Raw genomic sequence first — 23,979 nt, forward strand, 5'->3', positions numbered from 1 at the left:
CCCAGAACTGTGATAATTGATTCATACAGTGGGTTGGAGTCCCAGCACTGTGATCATTGATTCACACGGTGGGTGGTTGTCCCAGCACTGTGATCATTGATTCAAACGGTGGGTGGGTGGCCCAGCACTGTGATCATTGATTCATACGGTGGGTAGGTGACCCAGCACTGTGATCATTGATTCACACAGTGGGTGAGTGACCCAGCACTGTGATCAGTGATTCACACAGTGGATGGGTGACCCAGCACTGTGATCATTGATTCACACAGTGAGTGGGTGACCCGGCACTGTGATAATTGATTCACGCAGTGGGAGGTTGTCCCAGCACTGTGATCATTGATTCACACAGTGGGTGGGTGACCCAGCACTGTTATCACTGATTCACACAGTGGGTGGCTGACCCAGTACTGTGATCATTGATTCACACAGTGGGTGGGTGTCCCAACACTGTGATCATTGATTCACACAGTGGGTGAGTGACCCAGCACAATGATAATTGATTCACACAGTGGGTGGGTGTCCCAGCACTGTGATCTTTGATTCACACAGTGGTTGGGTGAGACAGCACTGTGATCATTGCTTCACACAGTGAGTGAGTATCTCAGCACTATGATCATTGATTCACACAGTGGGTGGGTGACCCAGCACTGTGATCATTGATTCACACAGTGGGTGGGTGACCCAGCACTGTGATCATTGATTCACACAGTGGGTGGGTGACCCGGCACTGTGATCATTGTTTCACACAGTGGGTGGGTGAACCAGCACTGTGATAATTTTTTCACACAGTGGGTGGGTGTCCCAGCACTGTGATCTTTGATTCACACAGTGGTTGGGTGACACAGCACTGTGATAATTGATTCATACAGTGGTTGGGTGACACAGCACTGTGATCATTGATTCAAACAGTGGGTGGGTGACCCAGCACTGTGATCATTGATTCACACAGTTGGTGGGTGACCCAGCACTGTGATCACTGATTCACACAGTGGGTAGTGACCCAATACTGTGATCATTGATTCACATAGTGCGTGGGTGACCCAGCCCTCTGAACATTGATTCACACAGTGTGTGGGTGACGCAGGCACTGTGATCATTGTTCACACAGTGTGTGGGTGACCCAGCACTGTGATCACTGATTCACACAGTGAGTGGGTGACCCAGCACTGTTATCACTGATTCACACAGTGAGTGGCTGACCCAGTACTGTGATCATTGATTCACACAGTGGGTGGGTGTCCCAACACTGTGATCATTGATTCACACAGTGGGTGAGTGACCCAGCATAATGATAATTAATTCACACAGTGCGTGGGTGTCCCAGCACTGTGATCTTTGATTCACACAATGGTTGGGTGACACAGCACTGTGATCATTGATTCACACAGTGAGTGAGTATCTCAGCACTGTGATCATTGATTCACACAGTGGGTGGTTGACCCAGCACTGTGATCATTGATTCACACAGTGGGTGAGTGTCCCAGCACTGTGATCATTGATTCACACTGTGGGTGGGTGACCCAGCACTGTGATCATTGATTCACACAGTGGGTGGGTGACCCAGCACTGTGATAATTTATTCACACAGTGGGTGGGTGTCCCAGCACTGTGATCTTTGATTCACACAGTGGTTGGGTGACACAGCACTGTGATAATTGATTCATACAGTGTTTGGGTGACCCAGCACTGTGATCACTGATTCACACAGTGTGTGGGTAACCCAGGCACTGTGATCATTGATTCACACAGTGTGTGGGTGACCCAGCACTGTGATCACTGATTCACACAGTGAGTGGGTGACCCAGCGCTGTGATCACTGATTCTCACAGTGGGTGTGTGACCCAGCACTGTGATCATTGATTCACACAGTGGGTGGGTGACCCAGCACTGTGATCATTGATTCAGACAGTGAGTGCTTGACACTGAAACTGTAATCATTGATTCACAGTTATCTACTTTCGCACCGGCAGGTCAGACTCAACAGGGATGGCAGTACAGCTGTGTACAGTCAGGGGAGAATGGCCCTTGAAGTAGTTAACATTGACTCGGGACCTCAAGAAGTCTCATGTCATCAGGGCAAACATGGGCAAGGCAACCTCCTGTGATTACCAACTACCCTCCTCCCTCAGCTGATGAATCAGTCCTCCTCAATGTTGATCACCAATTGGAGGAAGGACAGAGGGTAGTAAGGGCATGGAATGTATTCTTGGTGGGGGACTTCAACGTCCATCACCAAGAGTGGCTCAGTAGCACGACAACTGATGGAGCTGGCCGAGTCCTGAAGAAAACAACTGCCAGACTGGGCCTCCGACAGGTGGTGAGTGAACCAATACGAGGAAAAAACCTACTTGACCTCATCATAAGACCTTAAGACCATAAGAGATAGGAGCAGGAGCAGGCCATGGGACCTCGAGCCTGCTCCGCCATTTTATGAGATCATGGCTGATCTGATTTTTACTTCAACTCCACTTTCCCGCCGTTTCCCCATATCCTTTGACGCCCTTGCTGATCAAAAGTTTGTCTAACTCAGCCTTGAATGAATTCAATGGCTCAGCCTCCACAGCTTTTTGGGGTAAAGAATTCCAAAGATTCACGACCCTCTGGGAGAAGAAATTCCTCCTCATTTCCGTCTTAAATAGGCGACCCCTTATTCTGAGACTGTAGCCCCTGGTTTTAGATTCCCCCATGAGGGGTAACATCCTCTCAGCATCTACCCCATCGAGTACCCTCAGAATCTTGTATGTTTCAAAAGATCTCCTCTCATTCTTCTAAACTCCAATGAGTAACGACTCAAATTGTTCAATCTTTCCTCATAAGAGAAACCTTCACTGAACTGCCTCCAATGCAAGTATGTCCTTCCTTCAATAAGGGCACCAGAACTGTACGCATTACTCCAGGTGTTGTCACACCAGCACCCTGTACAGTTGTAGCATGACTTCCCTGTTTTTATACTCTAACCCCCTGGAATTAAAGGCCAATATTCCGTTTGCCTTCCGGATTACCTGCTGCATCTGGATGTTGACTTTCTGTGTTTCATTTGTGAGGACACCCAGATCCCTCTGGACGCAGCATTTTGTAGTATTGCTCCATTCCAATAATATTTTGCTTTTTTATTTTTCCTCCCAAAGCGGATGACTTCACATTTTCCCACATTATATTCCAGCTGCCAAAATTTTGCACATTCGCCTTACCTGTCAATATCCATTTACAGACACTTTGTGTCCTCATCGCAACTTGCTTTTCCACCCATCTTTGTATTATCATCAAATTTGGCCACAAGGTACTCTGTTCCTTCATCCAAGTCATTGATATATATTGTAAATAGTTGAGGCCCCAGCACTGAGCCCTGCGGCACCACACTAGTTAAAGATTGCCATCTTTAAAATGACTCTTTTATCCCGACTCTCTGTTTTCTGTTTGATATCCAATCCTCTATCCATGCCAGTATATTACCCCCAATACCGTGAGATCTTAGCTTGCGCAGTAATCTTTTATGTGGCACCTTATCGAATGCCTTTTGGAAATCCAAATATACTGCATCCATTGGTTCCCCTTTATCCACCCTGCCCGTTACTTCCTCAAAGAACTCTAATAAATTTGTCAGAAACGATTTCCCCTTCATAAAACCATGTTGCCTCTCCTTGATTGTATTATGAGTCTCCAAATGTCCTGCTGCTACTTCCTTAATAATGGATTCTACCATTTTTCCAATGACAGGTGTTAGGCTAACTGGTCTATAGTTACCTGCTCTCTGTCTCACTCCCTTCTTGAATAGGGGTGTTAGTTTTGCGGTTTTCCAATCTGCTGGGACCTTTCCAGAATCTAGTGAATTCTGGAAGATTACAACCAAAGCATCCACTCTCTCTGTAGCCACTTCCTTTAAGACCCTTGGATGCAAGCCATCAGGTCCAGCGGACTTGTCAGCCTTTAGACCCAATAGTTCACCTCGTACTTTTTCTCTAGTGATAGTGATTGTTTTTAGTTCCTCCCTCCCCTTTGTCCCTTGGTTTTCTGCTATTATTGGTACATTATTCGTGTCTTCTACTGTGAAGACAGATACAAAATATCTGTTCAATTCCTCTGCTATTTCCTTGTTTCTATTATTATTTCCCCAGTCTCATCCTCTAAGGGACCAATGTTTACTTCAGCTACCCTTTTCCTTTTTATATACTTGTAGAAGCTTTTACTGTCAGTTTTTATATTTCTTGCTAGTTTACTCACATGATTTATTTTCTCCTCTTTATTGTTCTTTTATTCATTCTTTGCTGGTTTTTAAAGTTTTCCCAATCTTCGGGCTTACCGGTAATCTTTGCCATGTTGTATGCTTTTACTTTTAACCTGGTACCATCCTTGACTTCCTTGGTTAGCCATGGTTGGTTCATCCTTTATGTGGCATCTTTCTTCTTCACAGGGATATATTTTTGTTGCGAGTCATAAAATATATTTTTAAATGTTTGCCACTGCTTATCCACCATCACACCATCTAATCTGTTTACCCAGTCCACTTTAGCCCATTCCACCCCCATTCCTTTATAATTGCCAATATTTAAGTTTAATATAGTAGTTTCAGACCCAAAATCGCCGCTCTCAAACTGGATGTGAAATTCTATCATGTTATGATCACTGCTTCCCAAGGGATCCTTTACTTTGAGATCATTAATTAAACCTGTTTCTTTACCCATTACAAGATCCGAAATGGCCTGTTCCCTTGTTGGTTCCCGACGTATTGATCTAAGAATCAGTCCCTAATACACTCTATGAACTGTGATCTCACTGTGTGACCGATACAGTAAAAGGGGCCTCACCCTGTGATCTCATGGCGGGGGGCGGGAGGGGTGTGAGGTGACCCGTCCAGTTAAAGAAGCTTCAAGCATCATCTTCCGGTCCAGAGTCCGCTCCATGGAGCAGGACGAGAATTGCTCGCGCTTCTTCTTCCAGAAATTGCACAGAGTGACCTCTGGTGATCAGTAGCCTGAAGGAGGAAGAGGGCTCGGTGACGTCTTCACAGACCAAAATACTAAGGATCAGCAAATTCTTTTAAGCCGGACTTGCTGAACTTCAAGGCCAACCCATCTTGTATTGTACAGAATGTAATATAAGATATGTACTGAGTCCACCCCACCTTGTATTATACAGAATGCAATATAAGATATGTACTGTGTCCACACCACATTGTATTGTACAGAATGTAATATAATACATGTACTGAGTCCACCCCACCTTGTATTGTACAGAATGTAATATAAGATATGGACTGAGTCCACCCCACCTTGTATTGTACAGAATGTAATATAAGATATGTACTGAGTCCACCCCACCTTGTATTGTATCGAATGTAATATAAGATATGTACTGAGTCCACCCCACATTATATTGTACAGAATGTAATATAAGATATATACTGAGTCCACCCCACCTTGTATTGTACAGAATGTAATATAAGATATGTACTGAGTCCACACCACCTTGTATTGTACAGAATGTAATATAAGATATGAACTGTGTTTTGCATTGAATTAATAGGATCATAGTGTGTGTGAACTATTTTGTATTGTTTTGAACTGTAATTGCGACTTTTACACTGAACTGTGTGTATCCTTAAATTTTTTGAAATAAAGTATATTTTGAAATTTTTAATAAGTTGCAGCTCAAAGACGCTCCCTGCTGGTGAGCAGAGAAAAATACTCGAGTGAAACAGCCGTCTTCGGGCAGACACAGAAAGCTTTCAGGTTTGAGAAAGGAAAAGAGGTGTCAACATGTTGAGCTGTTGGCTGTCTGGAAAGTTAAAAGAGCGTCCTTGAGCAAATTGCTGCTTCCTCCAAAAGTGCACTCGCTCCTTCAAACTGGAATTGAAACAGTGATTTAAAGATGGTTTTGCTTTGATGTTAATTAATTATCCTCCAATCCACCAGCTGAGCTAAGAAAGGGAGGCATCGAAACTCCCTCTCTTTGGTGATTGTTCACTGTGCACCTTTTGACACTCCCGGACTCGTGGAGTCGCGTGGGCATGACCGAGACTGACTCGGTATTGGCTCATATCACAGCGCTGTGAGAGTGTGAGATGCAACTTACCCTGCGCACACTGGAGCAATGGATAATGTGTCTGACTACAAATCAGAAGATTGTAAGATCAACACCTACCTGCCTGGATGGCTTTTGCAAACTGCCCATTACTTTTTGACTTTAGATAGCTTGCAAACTGTCTTACTTGGTAGTGCCAACTGCGACAACGGATGAACGGACACCGCGCAACAATCGCCAAACAGGAGGGTTCTCTCCTTGTTGGGGAACACTTCAGCAGTCATGTACGTTCAGCCACCGACCTTCGGGTAAGCATACTCCAAGGCGGCCTTCGAGACACACGACAACGCAAAATCGTCGAGCAGAAATTGATAGCCAAGTTCCGCACCCATGAGGACGGCCTCAACCGGGATCTTGGGTTCATGTCACACTACACGTTACCCCACCAGCGAACAAATGTTATCTGTTTTTAATATAACGGGTCATTGACTGTCTTCCTTCTCTCTCTCTCTCTCTTTTTTTGGGGGGGTTGTATATCCGGTGGCCTTTTAGGTGACACCTTTCTGTCTGCTCACTGTGGTTGCCTTGGCAACGGGCAGTAATCACCAGGCATTGTTCTGTGATTTTCAAATGCGAAGGATTCGAAAATGTCATTTCCACACCATCCACCTGAGGAAGGAGGAAGCCTCGGAAAGCTTGTGGAATTCAAAATAAATTTGTTGGACTATAACTTGGTGTTGTAAAATTGTTTACAATCGTTTAGATTTGTCATCAATACTCAACTATTCTGCGTAGATTCAAATTACAGATCATAAGATTTCTGAATTATCCATAAATATGTGGAGGTTGCATTATTTCACCTAATCCAGCTGCTGATCGTTGTCACTTGTGAAATCCCCATACACACCTGGCAGGATCCTGGTGCACTGTGAATCCCCATGCACACCTGGCAGGATCCTGGTACACTGAATCCCCATAAACACCTGGCAGGATCCTGATACACTGTGAATCCCCATGCACAACTGGCAGAATCCTGATACACTGTGAATACCCATACACACCTGACAGGACCCTGGTACATTGTGAATCCCCAAACACACCTGGCACGATCCTGGTACATTGTGAATCCCCATGCACAACTGGCACGATCCTGGTACATTGTGAATCCCCAAACACACCTGGCACGATCCTGGTACATTGTGAATCCCCATGCACACCTGGCAGGATCCTGATACACTGTGAATCCCCATGCACACCTGGCAGGATCCTGATACACTGTGAATCCCCATACACATCTGGCAGGATCCTGATAGACTGTGAATCCCCATACACACCTGGCAGGATCCTGATATTCTGTGAATCCCCATGCACACCTCGCAGGATCCTGATACACTGTGAATCCCCATGCACACCTGGCAGGATCCTGGTACACTGTGAATCCACAAACACACCTGGCAGGATCCTGGTACATTGCGAATCCCCATGCACACCTGGCAGGATCCTGGTACACTGTGAATCCCCATGCACACCTGGCAGGATCCTGGTACACTGTGAATCCCCATGCACGCCTGGCAGGATCCTGATACACTGTGAATCCCCATACACACCTGGCAGGATCCTGATACACTGTTAATCCCCATACACACCTGGCAGGATCCTGATACACTGTGAATCCCCATGCACACCTGGCAGGATCCTGGTTCACTGTGAATCCCCATGCACGCCTGGCTGGATGCTGATACACTGTAGATCCCCATGCACACCTGGCAGGATCCTGAAACACTGTAAATCCCCATCCACACCTGGCAGGATCCTGATACACAGTGAATCCCCATACACACCTGGCAGGATCCTGATACACTGTGAATCCCCACACACCCCTGGCAGAATCCTGATACACTGAATCCCCATACACACCTGGCAGGATCCTGATACACTGTGAATCCCCACACACCCCTGGCAGAATCCTGATACACTGAATCCCCATACACACCTGGCAGGATCCTGATACACTGTGAATCGCCATAGACACCCGGCAGGATCATGATAACCGTGAAGCCCCATATAGACATGTGATGTAACGGCAGTGAATTTGGGCTCACAGATAAGGAACCTTGAGCCCGAAGTCGAGTTTTATCTCTGTCCCTGGAATTATATCCGAGCAGAAATTGTAGGAGAAGAGGTGGAGAAATGGGAAACAGTGAAGTATTATCATTGTACAACACATGATGAGCCGCCAGAAAGTGATCGATGCGATTTGAGAAGTTGTCCAGATGTCCACACAATATAACATTCATCTGTTGTGGATGACGAGGAAGTTATTGGGACATTTCCCACTGGCAGTGGAAGAGAGAACTCTGTTCCGCTCAAACAATAGTCCTTTAATTTAGCAACCTTTTAATTACTGGCAAATGGAAGCATATTTGTAATTTTCAAAATTACATTTTAGAAAAGTTGCGGTAAGTAGCAACAACAGAGCAAATTATTTATAGAGCAGTTGAAATGAAGTCGGAATGTTTTCTGCTCTAACTTTAGACTGAGTGAAGCGTGCGGTAGTTCTATCCCTGATTCTGATCGCTGATATAACTGGTCTGTTATGAAAAACACAATCATTTACTCTGTGTAAAACCAGCGGAAATAATTTGTTACCATTTGCTGTAGCACAACACAAACGGGGGATGGATAGCAACAGGAAAGGCCGTCCCTGCTAAAGTGATGTCCCCGGCTACCCTTCCTCTCAGTTTATCTACAGAAAAACATCGAATTGTCTCCAGACCCTGACACACTGCCCCTTCAATATTCTCCCCAACTGACTCTTCCCCCGCTCTCATTGCATTGGAGTGAGATTTTCAGTGACTGAGTTTAATTTCCTGCTCGCACCTCTATTGAAGCTGTGAATTTAATCTCGGAACATTTTTCTGAACAGGAAAGTCATATTGAGAAGTTATTTTTATTTCAATACAACTAACATTGAGAACCACTTTCTGTCTGTTCTAATTGAAGATGTTCAACAGAAACACAAGGAAGCACTCCGTGTCCAAACTGAAACACTGAGAGTGAACACGATCTTAATAAAGGAGAAGGTTAAGATTTTCCAGCTGGTCACTCTATACACTGAGCTAACGGTCATTTCTACTGTTCGAGATCGGACACTTGTCGAACATGAACTGCTGGCAAGAGGCCGAGACCATGAAGAGTGGAGAGAGAAACATCTCCGGAGAGAACTGGAAAAAATCCGAACTGATCAATTGTTCCAGAGCAGTTTTTCCCAGAGAAAATCCAAATCTGGGAGTTCAGCAGCAGTGAGCGGAGTCGCGGGGATTGGAAAAACAACAATGGTACAAAAGATTATTTATGACTGGGCCACTGGGAAAATATACCCACACTTTCAATTTGTTTTCAGTTTTAAATTCCGGGATTTGAACGCTATTAACTGTAGAATAAACCTGAGGAATCTGATACTGGATCTGTATTCTTACTTTGGGAATATTCTGGGTGAGCTCTGGAAGAACCCAGAGGGATTATTGTTTATATTCGATGGTTTAGATGAATTCAAGGACAGTATCGATTTTGCTGACAATCGGAAAAATACAGAACCTCAGTACATGTGCACAGATCCTGAAGACGAGTGCAAAGTGTCTGACATTGTGTCCAGTTTAATACAGCACAAGCTGCTCCCAGGATGCTCAGTGCGAGTGACCAGCCGCCCCACTGCATTACATTTATTGGAAAAGGCTGAGATCAGTGTCTGGGCTGAAATCCTGGGATTTGTTGGTGAGGAACGGAAGGAATATTTCAACAAGTATTTTGAAGATCAGGCGGTGGCAGCAGCTGTTTTCAAACATGTGGAGGAGAACGAGATCCTGTACACCATGTGTTACAACCCTTCCTACTGCTGGATCCTCTGTCTGTCACTGGGTCCCTTCTTCACACAAAGAGACAGGAAACAGCAGCGAGTTCCCAGGACCATCACCCAACTATATTCCTACTATATTTACAACATTCTGAAAAACCATGGCCGAGAGATTGAATCCCCCCGTGATGTGTTACTGAAGATCGGTGAGATGGCCTTCACAGGAGTCTCCGAGAAGAAGATTGTGTTCAGAAATGGAGATTTGATCAAGTACAATCTGCAACCTTCCCAGTTCCTGTCTGGATTCATGATGGAACTTTTGGAGAGAGATGATTCTGCCCAGAATGTGGTTTACACATTCCCGCACCTCACCATCCAAGAGTTTGTAGCCGCACTCGCACAATTCCTGACTCCAGATCGAGGGGACATCCGGAAACTCCTCAGTGAAGCCCACAGCAAGGAAGATGAGCGATTTGAGATATTTCTCCGTTTTGTTGTTGGTCTCTCCTCCTCTCAGTCAGCTCGGCCCCTGGAGGAGTTTCTGGGTCCATTTCTTCATCAAACAATCTGCGGAGTGATTGACTGGGTGAAGGAGAAGGTTGAAGGAGAGATTGGAAACACAGGGAGTGAAACTGGTAAAAGGGACCTCCTGAACACATTCCACTACCTGTTTGAGTCTCAGAATAAAACACTGGCCCGTGTCACAGTGGGATCTGTGGAAACACTTACATTTAGTGGATTGCGACTGACTCCGATTGACTGTGCGGTTCTGTCCCATGTCATTGCACACTGTGATACAATAAAACACCTCAATCTGCAGCATGGCTCCATTCGGTGTGAAGGACTCCAGCGGCTGCGACCCGTACTGCACAAATTCCAGGTGTTGAGGTAACTGTTTATTTGTCTCTAACTGTTAGGCCAATTGTCGAAAAGTCACGGATTGTGTTGTTGCTCCGTAATGAAGGGAAACAAACAGTTCAGTTAAATCAGAGAGAAACAGATTCGACACAAATATGACAAATGATAAGAGGATCGGTTAGTAATTCTTCAGGACTGGAGAATCTAAAATGGATCCTTGTGAACAAGTCAGGATTTTACAGTCTTTATCGGATCAGTAAATACAGGTCACTGAAAGAGTCTGATAATTTCATTGCAATAAATGATATTTATTGCTGTTTTTCTCACTGCCTGAGATACGCCCATTGAAGAGGTTCCTTCTCACTGTTAGTTACACGTAGACCGACACTAACTGCAGCAGTCTGTGTGTCGGAGCATCCCTCCCTCTTACCGAGGTGTTGGGGCAAGTGACAGTCACCGGACTGTCAACGTGTGCCGAAGAGGGAAGCAGAAACACCAAACATTCATTAACAAAGAGCAAAACACAGCTTTCGGGCAGTCAACCGCCAGTGGGCGAGCTGAGCTTTCCCCTCAGGACGTCGGTCCGTTATCTTAACTTATCAATGACACAGCCCTCACACTCTCCAATACATCCACCATCTCTTCATCCAGCTGGCAGCACTCGTGCCTCTTAGTCAGAAGGTCGTGGATTCAGGCCCCTCACTCATTAATCCAGGCCGACACTTCAGTGCGATTTGGGAACTAAAATCCGCCGCTGGAAAGGTTCAAATCTAACGGGTGGTCGAGTATTAGCCCAGGAGTACAGACACACACCGGTCAGCGGTGGGGCCTCACCCACAGCGGGAGGCTCCTGGGTTAACCAAGGGCAGTGAACCCAGGAATTTCCCAGTATCTGCCCCCTGTGCAAGGCCCCGCTCGGGGACAGAACACCAGAAAATTCCCCATAAAACTGTCGGGCACGTTACACCTGAAATAAATGTAAAGGCAGTTTAATATAAAGAGAGAAACTCCCCTCCACTGTAAACTCGGAGTAAAGGGGCATTTAAAACTTGTAACAAGAAAGAATAAACTCTCCTTGTCACAAAAAATCCTTTGGGACGAATTATACAGCAATGGTTCCCGCCGTTTCACAATATAACTCACACCCAGATATTATACAGATTATATAATACTGCATAAAGTTCAGGTAATCACCGCTTTTTCATTTAATTCAGGGGAAAGCGTCCCTTTCCCATCAAATCCGTGATTTGAGACGCAGCAGAAATGATACAAGTTTACCCAAACATGACGGACAGGTCACTGACCTCCAGGAGGGTAATTCTGATCATCAAGGAATGAGACCGGACTGAGGGACATTTAAATACTTCACACAGACAGCACTTTATTTAAGAAATACATTTACAGACAGTCCCTGAATCTATGGGGCGTTGGACAGAGTGAGATTCATTGTCAGTGACAGGGAAATCTGGTTATTAGTTTCCTGAAGATTTTTCAGTGTTTCCTGTAATATCAGAGAGAAATTGTGTCTGATCGGGGATTGGATTCAGTTTGTTTCTCACTCTCTGTCTGTTTGTGTTTAGATTGGGATGCAATAAACTGGGAGATTCAGGAGTGAAACTACTGTCTGCGGCTCTGAGGAACCCGGTCTGTAAAATACAGAAACTGTGGTTAGTATCAGACTGTGTGAGATTGTGTTTATCATAACTGGATACCGAACACGGTGTATTAATGTCAGTTTAAATAATAATACAAATAAATACTTGGAATTTCCTCTGATTCCTGTTAACTCTGCTCGTCTCTGTCTCTCTCGCTCTCTTTCTCTGATCTCCAGGCTATGGGGTAACGATCTCACAGATTCATGTACCAAGGATCTCTCCTCCGCTCTCAGTGCAAACCCGTCACTTTCAATTCTGGACTTGAGTAATAATAAATTGGTAGATTCAGGAGTGAAACTATTGTCTGCGGCTCTGAGGAGCCCGGACTGTAAAATACAGGAACTGCAGTAAGTATCAGACTGTGTGAGATTGTGTTTATAATAACTGGATGCGGAACACGGTACCTTAATGTCAGTATAAGTAATAATAATACCAATAAATACTGGGAACTTACTCTGATTCCTGTTATGTCTGATCGTCTCTCTCTCTCTCTCTCTCTCTGATCTCCAGGTTACGTGATAACGATCTCACAGATTCCTGTACCGTGGATCTCTCCTCCGCTCTCAGTACAAACCGGTCACTGACGGTTCTGAACCTCCGTAATAACAAACTTGGAGATTCAGGAGTGAAACTACTGTCTGAGGCTCTGAGGAACCCGGACTTTAAAATACAGAAACTGCAGTAATTATCAGACTGTGTGAGATTGTGTTTTGATAACTGGATGTCTGACACTGTCCATTATTATTAGTATCAATAATAGTGATATTATTAAACACTGTACATTATTATTAGTATCAGTAATAGTGTTATTAACAAACACTGCACATTATTATTAGTAACAGCTAGAATTTTATTAATCAACAGTGTACATTATTAGTATCCACAACTGTTATTAATAAACACATTATTATTAGTATCAGTAATAGTGATATTAATAAACACTCCACCTTATTATTAGTAACAGCTATAATTTTATGAATCAATACTACGTTATTACTATCAATAAAAGTGTCGTTATTAAACACTGTATATTAATAGTATCAGTAATAATGTTATTAATAAACACTGTATATTAGTATCAGTAATAGTGTTATGAATAAACACTGTACAGTATTATTAGTATCAGTAATATTGCTATTAATAAATACTGTACATTATTATTAGTATCAGTAATAGTCTTATTAATCAACACTGGGGATTTACCCTGATTCCTGTTCTTTCTCTCTCTCTGATCCCCAGTCTGGGTCGTGTCGGTCTCACAGATTCTTGTACCGAGGATCTCGTCTCCGCTCTGAGTACAAACCGGTCATTGACGGGTCTGAACCTGGGATCAAACTCCTTCACAGACCGATCTGTCCCCGCTCTCCGCTCCCTCATACTGACCTGCAGGAGACTGGAGCGGATCGGGTGAGTGTTTGTGTTGATGTTTAATGTAATAAATGAAATATCAATGGGATTCAGTCCCTTTTTTGTCTGTAATTATTATTGAAATATTAACCTCAGTCTCCCTGTTATTTACACTGTTGTTCAATCTGTTTATTTCCTGTTTAATCTTTAATCTGTTTCAGGCTGTGGGAGAATCAGTTCAGTCCAAACGGAAAGAGACACCTGGAGTCACTGCGGGAATCCAGACGCGGACTGAGTGTGACAGTGTGAACATTTCAATTTATAACCATTGCTGGTCTCATTATATGAACATTTTCGGCCGATTCTCTGTCCCTCCCCTTTAACCAGCCGCGCTCCAGGTTTAAATACTAACGGCCCTTTAACGCTTTCCAGTTCGAGCTGAGCGAACGTCGTCTCCAATTGTGATGATGTGGAGATGCCGGTGATGGACTGGGGCTGACAATTGTAAACAATTTTACAACACCAAGTTATAGTCCAGCAATTTTATTTTAAATTCACAAGCTTTCGGAGGCTTGTGAATTTCAAATAAAATTGCTGGACTATAACTTGGTGTTGTAAAATTGTTTACAATTGTGACGTCAGAGGCCCAGCGACAGGGTCACGAGACTCAGTCTCCCGGTCCGACAGCGATGATTCTGCAGGATATCCGGGGCTGGATGGTCCCCAATGGGGCACTGGGTCAATGTAGAAACAGGAAGGGCCCAGGGTGGGGCTCAGTCTGGGATGCAGTGGGACACTGGGTCAATGTACAGACAGGAAGGGCCCAGGGTGGGGCTCAGTCTGGGCTGCAGTGGGAGACTGGGTCAATGTAGAGACAGGAAGGGCCCAGGGTGTGACTCAGTCTGGGATGCAGTGGGACACTGGGTCAATGGACAGACAGGAAAGGCCCAGGGTGGGGCTCAGTCTGGGCTGCAGTGGGGCACTGGGTCAATGTACAGACAGGAAGGGACCAGGGTGGGGCTCAGTCTGGGCTGCAATGGGGCACTGGATCAAGGTTGCATCAATGTTCATCGGAACACCAGTGGACTCCCCGTCTCTTCTTGTCTTCGTGTTGCTGGATCTATTCTGTCCACTGAAACAGACAGAGGGAGCGTTGGTTTAGCATCTCATCTGGAAAAGCAACAGTCAATGGAAAATAATATCAGACGCGGTGGAAAACGAGTTGCCGATTCGCTGTCGCCCGTCTTGCTCTCACGCCTGAGGTGAATTTATTCTCTTATCTATTCGCTGGACTTGCGATCTAATGGGGTTAAATTGTCAGATATCTAAATAGTTAATCCTAAATTAATCTTACCAATCTGCAGTCGTGTCAGACACTGATCTAAACTATAATGTGATAATCAGTGATCCAGCTAATGCTGAATTACGGTGATACTCTCAGCTGCTTTTACAATCGGTTATTCATTGTGTTAAGGATCAGACTATTAATTATTTGTTGTTAAAGTTGCTCGATGACCCTGTCTACAACTGTTTATATTTACTTATTATTGGTGTACTCAATGGTTAAATAATGATAATCTGATTTTCCAGTCAATAAACAATTGTTGTGCATGATATGTTGCCTGACGACTTCTTCTTTGAAGATTTGGGATGAAAGTGTTAATCCATTCACTCAGTAGCTTGTGGGGATCCTAATTAACGGTCGGTGAGGTGAACTCATTCAATCTGAACTGGGAGATTTAAGACAGTTCAGCGAGCAATATTAGGCATCATTGACTTCTAGATATAGGTCACAATCGAACAGGAACATGTTAAACCGAGGCCCCAAAACCAGGGCCCAGAGAGGCAATTAAACCCCAGGGCAGTGAACAGACCGAACTCCCGTGGGCCCTGTTTGGGTGCAGCCTGTGGAGGAGGCCTCGGTCGGTCCCCTCTGGGGAAGGCCTCGATCGGTCCCCTATGGGGAAGGCCTCGGCCCTTCCCCTCTGGGTGTGGCCTAGGTCGGTCCCATCTCAGGGCGGCAACAACAACAACAAAGTGTATTCATAATATATACATGTGTGTATTTACACACGTCCAGCACGGTGGCATCGTGGACAAAATCGCAGAAAGTACGGCGGGCATCTTACACAAAATGGCGGCAAGTAAGACGGCCTTCTTGGACAAAATGTCCGCTAGTATGGCGGCCATCTTGGTCAAATGTCGCGAGTGCGGCAGTCATCTTGGACAAAATGGCGGAAAGTACCGGGCAGAGTGTCCCCAGTGATACCACAGTGAACGCAGAATATTCTTTTGACCCCAGAATGCACCCCAGAATTATCCCATAGAGCACTCAGGAATTCCAGATGAATCCCACAGTGGCAGTCTTTATATTTAGACCACCACCACAAAAACAGCTACTAAAACAACAATTTGTAGTTATAATATAAATGATATATATATATACTACGTATATGTATATTTACACACGGCCAGCATGGCGGAATTTTGGACAAAATGGCGGCAAGTACGACGGCCATCTTGGAGAAAATGGCATCAAGTACAGCGGACATCTTGGACAAAATGGCGGCAAGTACGGCAGCCATTTTGTACAAAATGGCGGAAGGTATGCCGCCATCTTGGATAAAATGGCGGATATTACCATGCAGAATGTCGGCAGTGATACGACAGTCACCCCAGAATGTCCCAGTGAACGCACAGGGATCCCAGAGTACACCCAGTCACCCCAAAGTACTCTGGAAGTGCTCGTAGTATCGCGGAGTGAACCCAGGCACATTAGAGGGATCCCAGAATTCACTCAGTCTCCCTAAATTGATCCGAGAGTGCGCTCAGTGATCTCAGAGTGCATCCAGTCACTCCAGAGTGATTCCAGAATGCACTCAGGGATCCCGTGTGCAACCCGTAACCCCTGAGGGATCGCAGAGTGGCAGTCTTTATAATTGCACCACCACCACAACAACTACTACTACTACAGCAACAACTTGTATTTATAACATATATGTATGTATTTACACACGGCCTGCATGACGGCAAGAACGGCAGCCATCTTGGAAAAAATGGCCGTACATACGGCAGCCATCTTGGACAAAATGGCGGCAAGTACGGCGACCATCTTTGATGAAATGGCGGCAAGTACGGCGACCATCTTGGATGAAATGGCGCCAGGTTTTGCGGCAATCTTGGACAAAATGGCCGCAAGTAGTGAAGCCATCTTGGACAAAATGGCGTCAACGACTGCCGCCATCTTGGACAGAATGGCGGCAAGTACGGTGGCCATCTTGGAAGAAATGTTGGCAAGAACGGCCTCCATGTTGGACAAATTGGCGGCAAGTACGGCCACCATCACGGACAAATTGGCGGCAAGTGCAACAGCCATCCTTGAAAAAATGGCGGCAAGTACGCAGAAATCTTGGACAAAACCGCGAAAAGTAACATGCAGAGTGTCGACAGTGATACGACAGTGATCCCAGAATGTCCCAGTGAAACCTCAGTGACTCCAGATTGCACCTGGTCACCACAGAGTGATTCCAGAGTGCACCCAGAGATCCCAGCATGCACCCAGTAACCCCAGAGTGAACCCTGATTGCACGCCGCATCCCAGAGTGAACCCAGTTACCCCAGATTGATCCCAGAGTGCACCTCGGGTTCCCAGATTGCATCCAGTAACCCCAGAGTGCAACCAGTCACACCAGAATGATCCCAGGGTGGCAGTCATTATATTTAGACCAATACAACAAATACTACTACAAGAACAACAACCTGAATTTATAACTTATATGTATGTGTATTGATACATGGCCTGCATGACGGTTGCCATCTTGGACAAATTGGCGGCAAGTACGGCGACCATCATGGACAAAATCGCTGCAAGTATGGCGGCAATCTTAGAAAAAATCGCGGCAAGTACGGCGGCATTCTAAGACAAAATGGCAGCATGAAAGGCGACCATGTTGGACAAATGGCGGCAAGCTCCTCAAGGCTGTAGGACAGGAACAGCAGGAGGACATTGAGCCCTTCGAGTCTGTTATACAGTAACAGGTGGAGACCATTCAACTCCTCGAGCCCGTTACTCCAGAACTGGAGGCAAATCATCCCCTCCAGCCTGTTACATCGGAACAGGAGGAGCCATTCAGCCCTTCGAGCCAGTTATTTGGTAACTGAAGTCTATTCAGACCCTCCAGCCGATTACACTGGAAAAGAACAAGGCCAATCAACCCTCGAGCGTGTTAAGTCGGAACACGAGGAGGCCATTCAGCCTTTCGAGCCTATTATACAGAACAGGAGGAGGCCATTCAGCCCGTCGAGTGTGTTGCCTAGTAAAGGGAGGAGGCCATTCAGCCCCTCGAGCCTGTTACAATTGAACAGAAGGACACAATTCGGCTCTTTGAGCCTGTTCCGCCATTCAATTAGATCATGACTGATCTGTGTCTTAACTCCGTCTACCCGTCTTCGATCCAGAATCCTTTATACCCTTGCCTAACAAAAAACTATCAATTTTCCTTTTGAAATTTAGTATTGAAATCCGCCTGAACAATCTTTTGTGGGAGAGAGTTCCGGATTTTCACGACCCTTTGTGTGAAGAAGTGTTTCCTGACATCATCCCTGAACGGCCGAGATCCATTTTATGCACCCTTGTTCTGGATTCCCCACCAGGGGAAGTAGTTTCTCTATCTACCCTATCAACTCCTTTAATCAACTTAAACAACTCAATTAGATCATCCCTTAACCTTTTATATTCAGAGGAATACAAGTCCAGTCAATGCAACCTGTCCTCATAATTTAACTCTTCTTGCCCAAATATAATTCTGCTGAATCTGAGCTGCAACCCCGACAAGGGCAATATATCCTTCCTGAGGTGCAGTGCCCAGAACTGAATGCACTCCTCCAGATGAGGTCTATCCAGATCTCTGTACAGCTGGAACATAACTTCCACCCCTTTATATTCCAGCCCTCTTGAAATAAAGGCCGACATTCTATTAGCCTTTTAAATTATTTTTGTAACTGTCCACTAGCTTTTAATGATTTCTGTACTTGGACCCCTAAATCTCTCTGCTCCTCCACAGTTCCGAGCTCCTCACCATTTAGAAAACTCTCTGATCTATCTTTCTCAGATCCGAAGTGGATGACCTCACATTTCCCCACACTGAACTCCATTTACCACAGTTTTACCCACTCACATAATCTCTCAATATCCTGGGAATGCTTGGTACTTTTGTTTGGTTGGAAAATGCTTTATGTCAGATCGTTATTTTAAAAAGATTACAATTGATTTTTATTTTGTACTTTTTGAACAAGATCATTATTCCCCGATCAGTAAAATGTCTGTGTTTTTCAGATAGTGGCGACAGTTCAGAGATAGTTGTCTTTATGCCGACTTTAATGAAGTGAAATTTTGATGATTTAAAATCAGATATATTTCCAAGCTTGATTAAGCAGCTCCTCTGTCAGGTGAGGCTTCACTCCCAATGTCTCAGTGTTTCCGCTTGTCCTGATATCAATGTAACATTTGAAGGGCTCCAGATAATGAACAGTGAAATCCCTTCAGATTATCTCAGCCCACTCGTTCTATCCAGTGCCTAATAGTGCCTGCTCTTCAGAGGGTGACAGATTCACACTACACTAGACCTTGTTTTAGACTTTAACTGCCAAACAAATTGATGAAACAGTAAGAGAGCAAACACATAGTAGCAGTAAGACAATAGTTTTACTGTAAAGCTCAACCAGATCCTTACTGGAAAAGAAAATAATAAATAATTTACAAATACTATACGAAAATGTGACTGAACTTTCGAACATCCTGGTTCTTTGTTGTCATTTTCTCACAAACCATGGAAGCTGTCGATTTGATGAACATTCTCAGAGATTCCAAACAGACTCACCAGTTTGAAAAAGACAAGCTGAAAAATGGCTTCAAAACAGTGACTGGGAGCCAGTCATTTTAAGCAATGGTCTGTTTAATTCAAAAGAAACTTCCAATCAGAACTGTACGAGAAGAAATGACCCCGGAGGTTTGTATCTGAATCAAATGTTTGACTTTGTGAGGTGCAACTTGCCTTTAAGAGGTGCAGCCTGCCTTTAAGAGGTGCAGCCTGCCTTTCAGAGGTGCTGACCACTCACGCAATATCAGGGCCCCCCTGCTGTTGAGAACCCGCTACAGCGCAGCCAGGCCTGACTGCTCGCAGGAATCAGGTAAATCACCAGGCAGCACCAATCTCACGGACTGTCTGCATCTCAATGACCGGGTGCAGGTTAATCTCGTGGGGGTTAATCGACCCCCTCGCCCGGATTCGGGGGTGATCGAATTTAACCCCGTACATATCTTTATATAAATATTACATAGAATACAGCACGGCACAGAAACAGGCCATTCTGCCCATCTGGGTAAAGAAGTTTCCCTGAATTTCTTATTTGACAACAACTTCTGGAGTAGAAAATATAATACAATATATAATCTAATAATATATTTATATATATTTAACATCGAATGTACAGCACAGCACAGTACAGAGGCCATTCGGCCCGACTACTATTTCTGTTTTACAACAGCTACTTCTTTTACACAAAATACAACACAATATATCTTTATATAAATGTTACATAGAATTCAGCACGTCACAGAAACAGGCCATTCGGCCCATCTGGATAATTAAATATCCCACAGTGTTCCCACAGTGACCAGGTGATCCCACCGTGCACCCAGTGATAGTGCCCCATGGATCCACAGTGTCCCAGTGATCTAAAGTGCACCCAGTGATCCCACAGTGATTGCACAGTGTCCCCATGATCTACAGTGCACCCAGTGATCCCACAGTGATCGCAGCGTGACCCAGTGATCATACAGTGCACCCAGTGATATTGCCGCAGTGATCCAAAGTGTCTCAGTGATCCCAAAGTGCCCCAGTTCTCTCAAAGTGATCTCACTGATCCCACAGTGTCCCAGTGATCCCAAAATACCCCAGTGGACCTGCAGTATCCCAGTGATCCCACAGCAACCTTTGACACCACAGTGCTCCCATTGATCCCACAGTGACCCAGACAAAACTCACGTGAGTCTCATTGGGTGCAGCCTGTGTTAAAGGCCTCGGTCAGTGCCCTGTGGAGAGAAAGCCTGTAGTTTGTGGTCAACTTACAGTTTGTGGCTTTTTCCAATCAGCCAAAGAGTTCAAATAAATTCATGACATTTAAAACAGCCAAAGCAAAAAGTTTTTAAAAAACCTAACACACAGCAAGATCCCTCACTCAGTTACAAGGACAATCTCTCAGCAGCATTCATTTGCACAGAAACAAAGCCCAGTTTATAAAGGAGATAAATGTAAAGATTGAGAGACAATCTTTATCGACAACAACTTGTATTTATATCTTACAGCAACTACTACAACATCAATTTGCACATATACATATATATATGTATTTGCATAATACAACTACTATTACAAAACCTCCATAAAGAGCAAAGGGGGAAATGGGACGATTTCGACAGCCCTTTCAAAGAGCTGGCACAGGCTCAGTGGGTGGAATGGCCTCCTCTTCTGCCATAGTTACCATGAAACCTTAAATCTATGAACAACAACTTCAATGTCATGAACCTGAAAAAAATGGACACCAGTAAGGCACTCATCTTACTGAGGGGCAAGCTGGATATCTTACTGAGGGGCAAGGCTGCCATTTAACTGAGGGGCAAGGCGTCCATTTAACTGAGGGGCAAGGCGGCCATTTAACTGAGGGGCAAGGCGTCCATTCAACTGAGGGGCAAGGCGGCCATTTAACTGAGGGGCAAGGCGGCCTTTTAACTGAGAGGCAAGGCGTCCATTAAACTGAGGGGCAAGGCTGCCATTCAACTGAGGGGCAAGGCGGCCATTCAACTGAGGGGCAAGGCGGCCATTTAACTGAGGGGCAATGCGGCCATTTAACTGAGGGGCAAGGCGGCCATTTAACTGAGGGCCAATGCGGCCATTTAACTGAGGGGCAAGGCTGCCATTTAACTGAGGGACAAGGCTGACATTTAACTGAGGGGCAAGGCGGGGCCATTTAACTGAGGGACAAGGCGGCCATTTAACTGAGTGTCAAGGCGGACATTTAACTGAGGGGCAAGGCGGCCATTTAACTGAGTGGCAAGGCGGCCATTTAACTGAGGGGCAAGGCATACATTTAACTGAAGGGCAAGGCGGCCATTTAACTGAGGGGCAAGGCGGCCATTTAACTGAGGGGCAAGGCTGCCATTTAACTGAGGGGCAAGGCATACATTTAACTGAGGGGCAAGGCGGCAATTTAACTGAGGGGCAAGGCTGCCATTTAACTGAGGGACAAGGCTGACATTAAATTGAGGGGCAAGGTGGCCATTTAACTGAGGGGCAAGGCGGCCATTTAACTGAGGGACAAGGCGGCCATTTAACTGAGGGGCAAGGCTGCCATTGAACTGAGGGGCAAGGAGGCCATTTAACTGAGGGGCAAGGCGGCCATTTAACTGAGGGGCTAGGCGGCCATTTAACTGAGGGGTAAGGCGGTCATTTAACTGAGGGGCACGGCGGCCATTGAACTGAGGGTCGAGGCATACATTTAACTGAGGGGCAATGCGGCCATTTAACTGAGGAGCAAGGCGGCCATTTAACTGTGAGGCAAGGCAGCCATTTAAATGAGGGGCAAGGCGGCCATTTAACTGAGGGGCAAGGCGGCCATTTAACTGAGGGGCAAGGCGGCAATTTAAGTGAGAGGCAATGCGGACATTTAACTGAGGGGCAATGCGGCCATTTAACTGAGGGACAAGGCTGACATTTAACTGAGGAGCAAGGCGGCCATTTAACTGAGGGACAAGGCTGACATTTAACTGAGGGGCAAGGCGGCCATTTAACTGAGGGACAAGGCGGCCATTTAACTGAGGGGCAAGGCGGCCATTTAACTGAGGGACAAGGCGGCCATTTAACTGAGGGGCAAGGCAGCTATTTAAATGAGCGGCAAAGCGGCCATTTAACTGAGGGGCAAGGCGGCAATTTAAGTGAGAGGCAATGCTACATTTAACTGAGGGACAAGGCTGACATTTAACTGAGGGGCAAGGCGGCCATTTAACTGAGGGACAAGGCGGCCATTTAACTGAGGGGCAAGGCGGACATTTAACTGAAGGGCAAGGCGGCCATTTAACGGAGGGGCAAGGCGGTCATTTAACTGAGGGGCAAGGCTGCCATTTAACTGAGGGACAAGGCTGACATTTAAATGAGGGGCAAGGCGGCCATTTAACTGAGGGGCAAGGCTGCCATTTAACTGAGGGGCAAGGCGGCCATTTAATTGAGCGGCAAAGCGGCCATTTAACTGAGGGGCAAGGCGGCAATTTAAGTGAGAGGCAAGGCTGCCATTTAACTGAGGGACAAGGCTGACATTTAACTGAGGGGCAAGGCGGCCATTTAAGTGAGGGACAAGGCGGCCATTTAACTGAGGGGCAAGGCGGACATTTAACTGAGGGGCAAGGCGGACATTTAACTGAAGGGCAAGGCGGACATTTAACGGAGGGGCAAGGCGGTCATTTAACTGAGGGGCAAGGCGGCCATTTAACTGAGGGGCAAGGCAGCCATTTAAATGAGCGGCAAAGCGGCCATTTAACTGAGGGGCAAGGCGGCAATTTAAGTGAGAGGCAAGGCGGCCATTTAACTGAGGGGCAAGGCTGACATTTAACTGAGGGGCAAGGCGGCCATTTAACTGAGGGACAAGGCGGCCATTTAACTGAGGGACAAGGCGGCCATTTAACTGAGGGACAAGGCGGCCATTTAACTGAGGGGCAAGGCGGCCATTTAACTGAGGGGCAAGACGGCCATTTAACTGAGGGGCAAGGCTGCCATTTAACTGAGGGGCAAGGCGGCCATTTAACTGAGAGGCAAGGCGTCCATTAAACTGAGGGACAAGGCGGCCATTTAACTGAGTGTCAAGGCGGACATTTAACTGAGGGGCAAGGCGGCCATTTAACTGAGTGGCAAGGCATACATTTAACTGAAGGGCAAGGCGGCCATTTAACTGAGGGGCAAGGCGGCCATTTAACTGAGGGGCAAGGCTGCCATTTAACTGAGGGGCAAGGAATACATTTAACTGAAGGGCAAGGCGGCCATTTAATTGAGGAGCAAGGCGGCCATTTAAATGAGCGGCAAAGCGGCCATTTAACTGAGGGGCAAGGCGGCCATTTAACTGAGGGGCAAGGCGGCCATTTAAATGAGCGGCAAAGCGGCCATTTAACTGAGGGGCAAGGCGGCCATTTAACTGAGG

General features: G+C 45.7%; 1 protein-coding gene across 1 annotated transcript in view; it reads left to right on the forward strand.

Annotated features, from left to right (window-relative positions):
- The first annotated feature begins 6,007 nt into the window (after positions 1 to 6,007).
- The window catches only part of LOC137314534 (NACHT, LRR and PYD domains-containing protein 3-like), a 215,810-nt gene continuing 197,838 nt past the window's right edge, over positions 6,008 to 23,979 (forward strand). The window contains exons 1-5 of the mRNA XM_067979841.1: positions 6,008 to 6,048; positions 8,948 to 10,762; positions 12,313 to 12,399; positions 12,564 to 12,734; positions 12,898 to 13,068. Of these exons, the coding sequence (XP_067835942.1) occupies positions 6,008 to 6,048; positions 8,948 to 10,762; positions 12,313 to 12,399; positions 12,564 to 12,734; positions 12,898 to 13,068 (2,285 nt within the window). The remainder of the gene's footprint in view (positions 6,049 to 8,947; positions 10,763 to 12,312; positions 12,400 to 12,563; positions 12,735 to 12,897; positions 13,069 to 23,979) is intronic.

Source organism: Heptranchias perlo, unplaced genomic scaffold, assembly GCF_035084215.1.
Source record: "Heptranchias perlo isolate sHepPer1 unplaced genomic scaffold, sHepPer1.hap1 HAP1_SCAFFOLD_52, whole genome shotgun sequence".
NCBI classification, from domain to species: Eukaryota; Metazoa; Chordata; class Chondrichthyes; order Hexanchiformes; family Hexanchidae; genus Heptranchias; species Heptranchias perlo.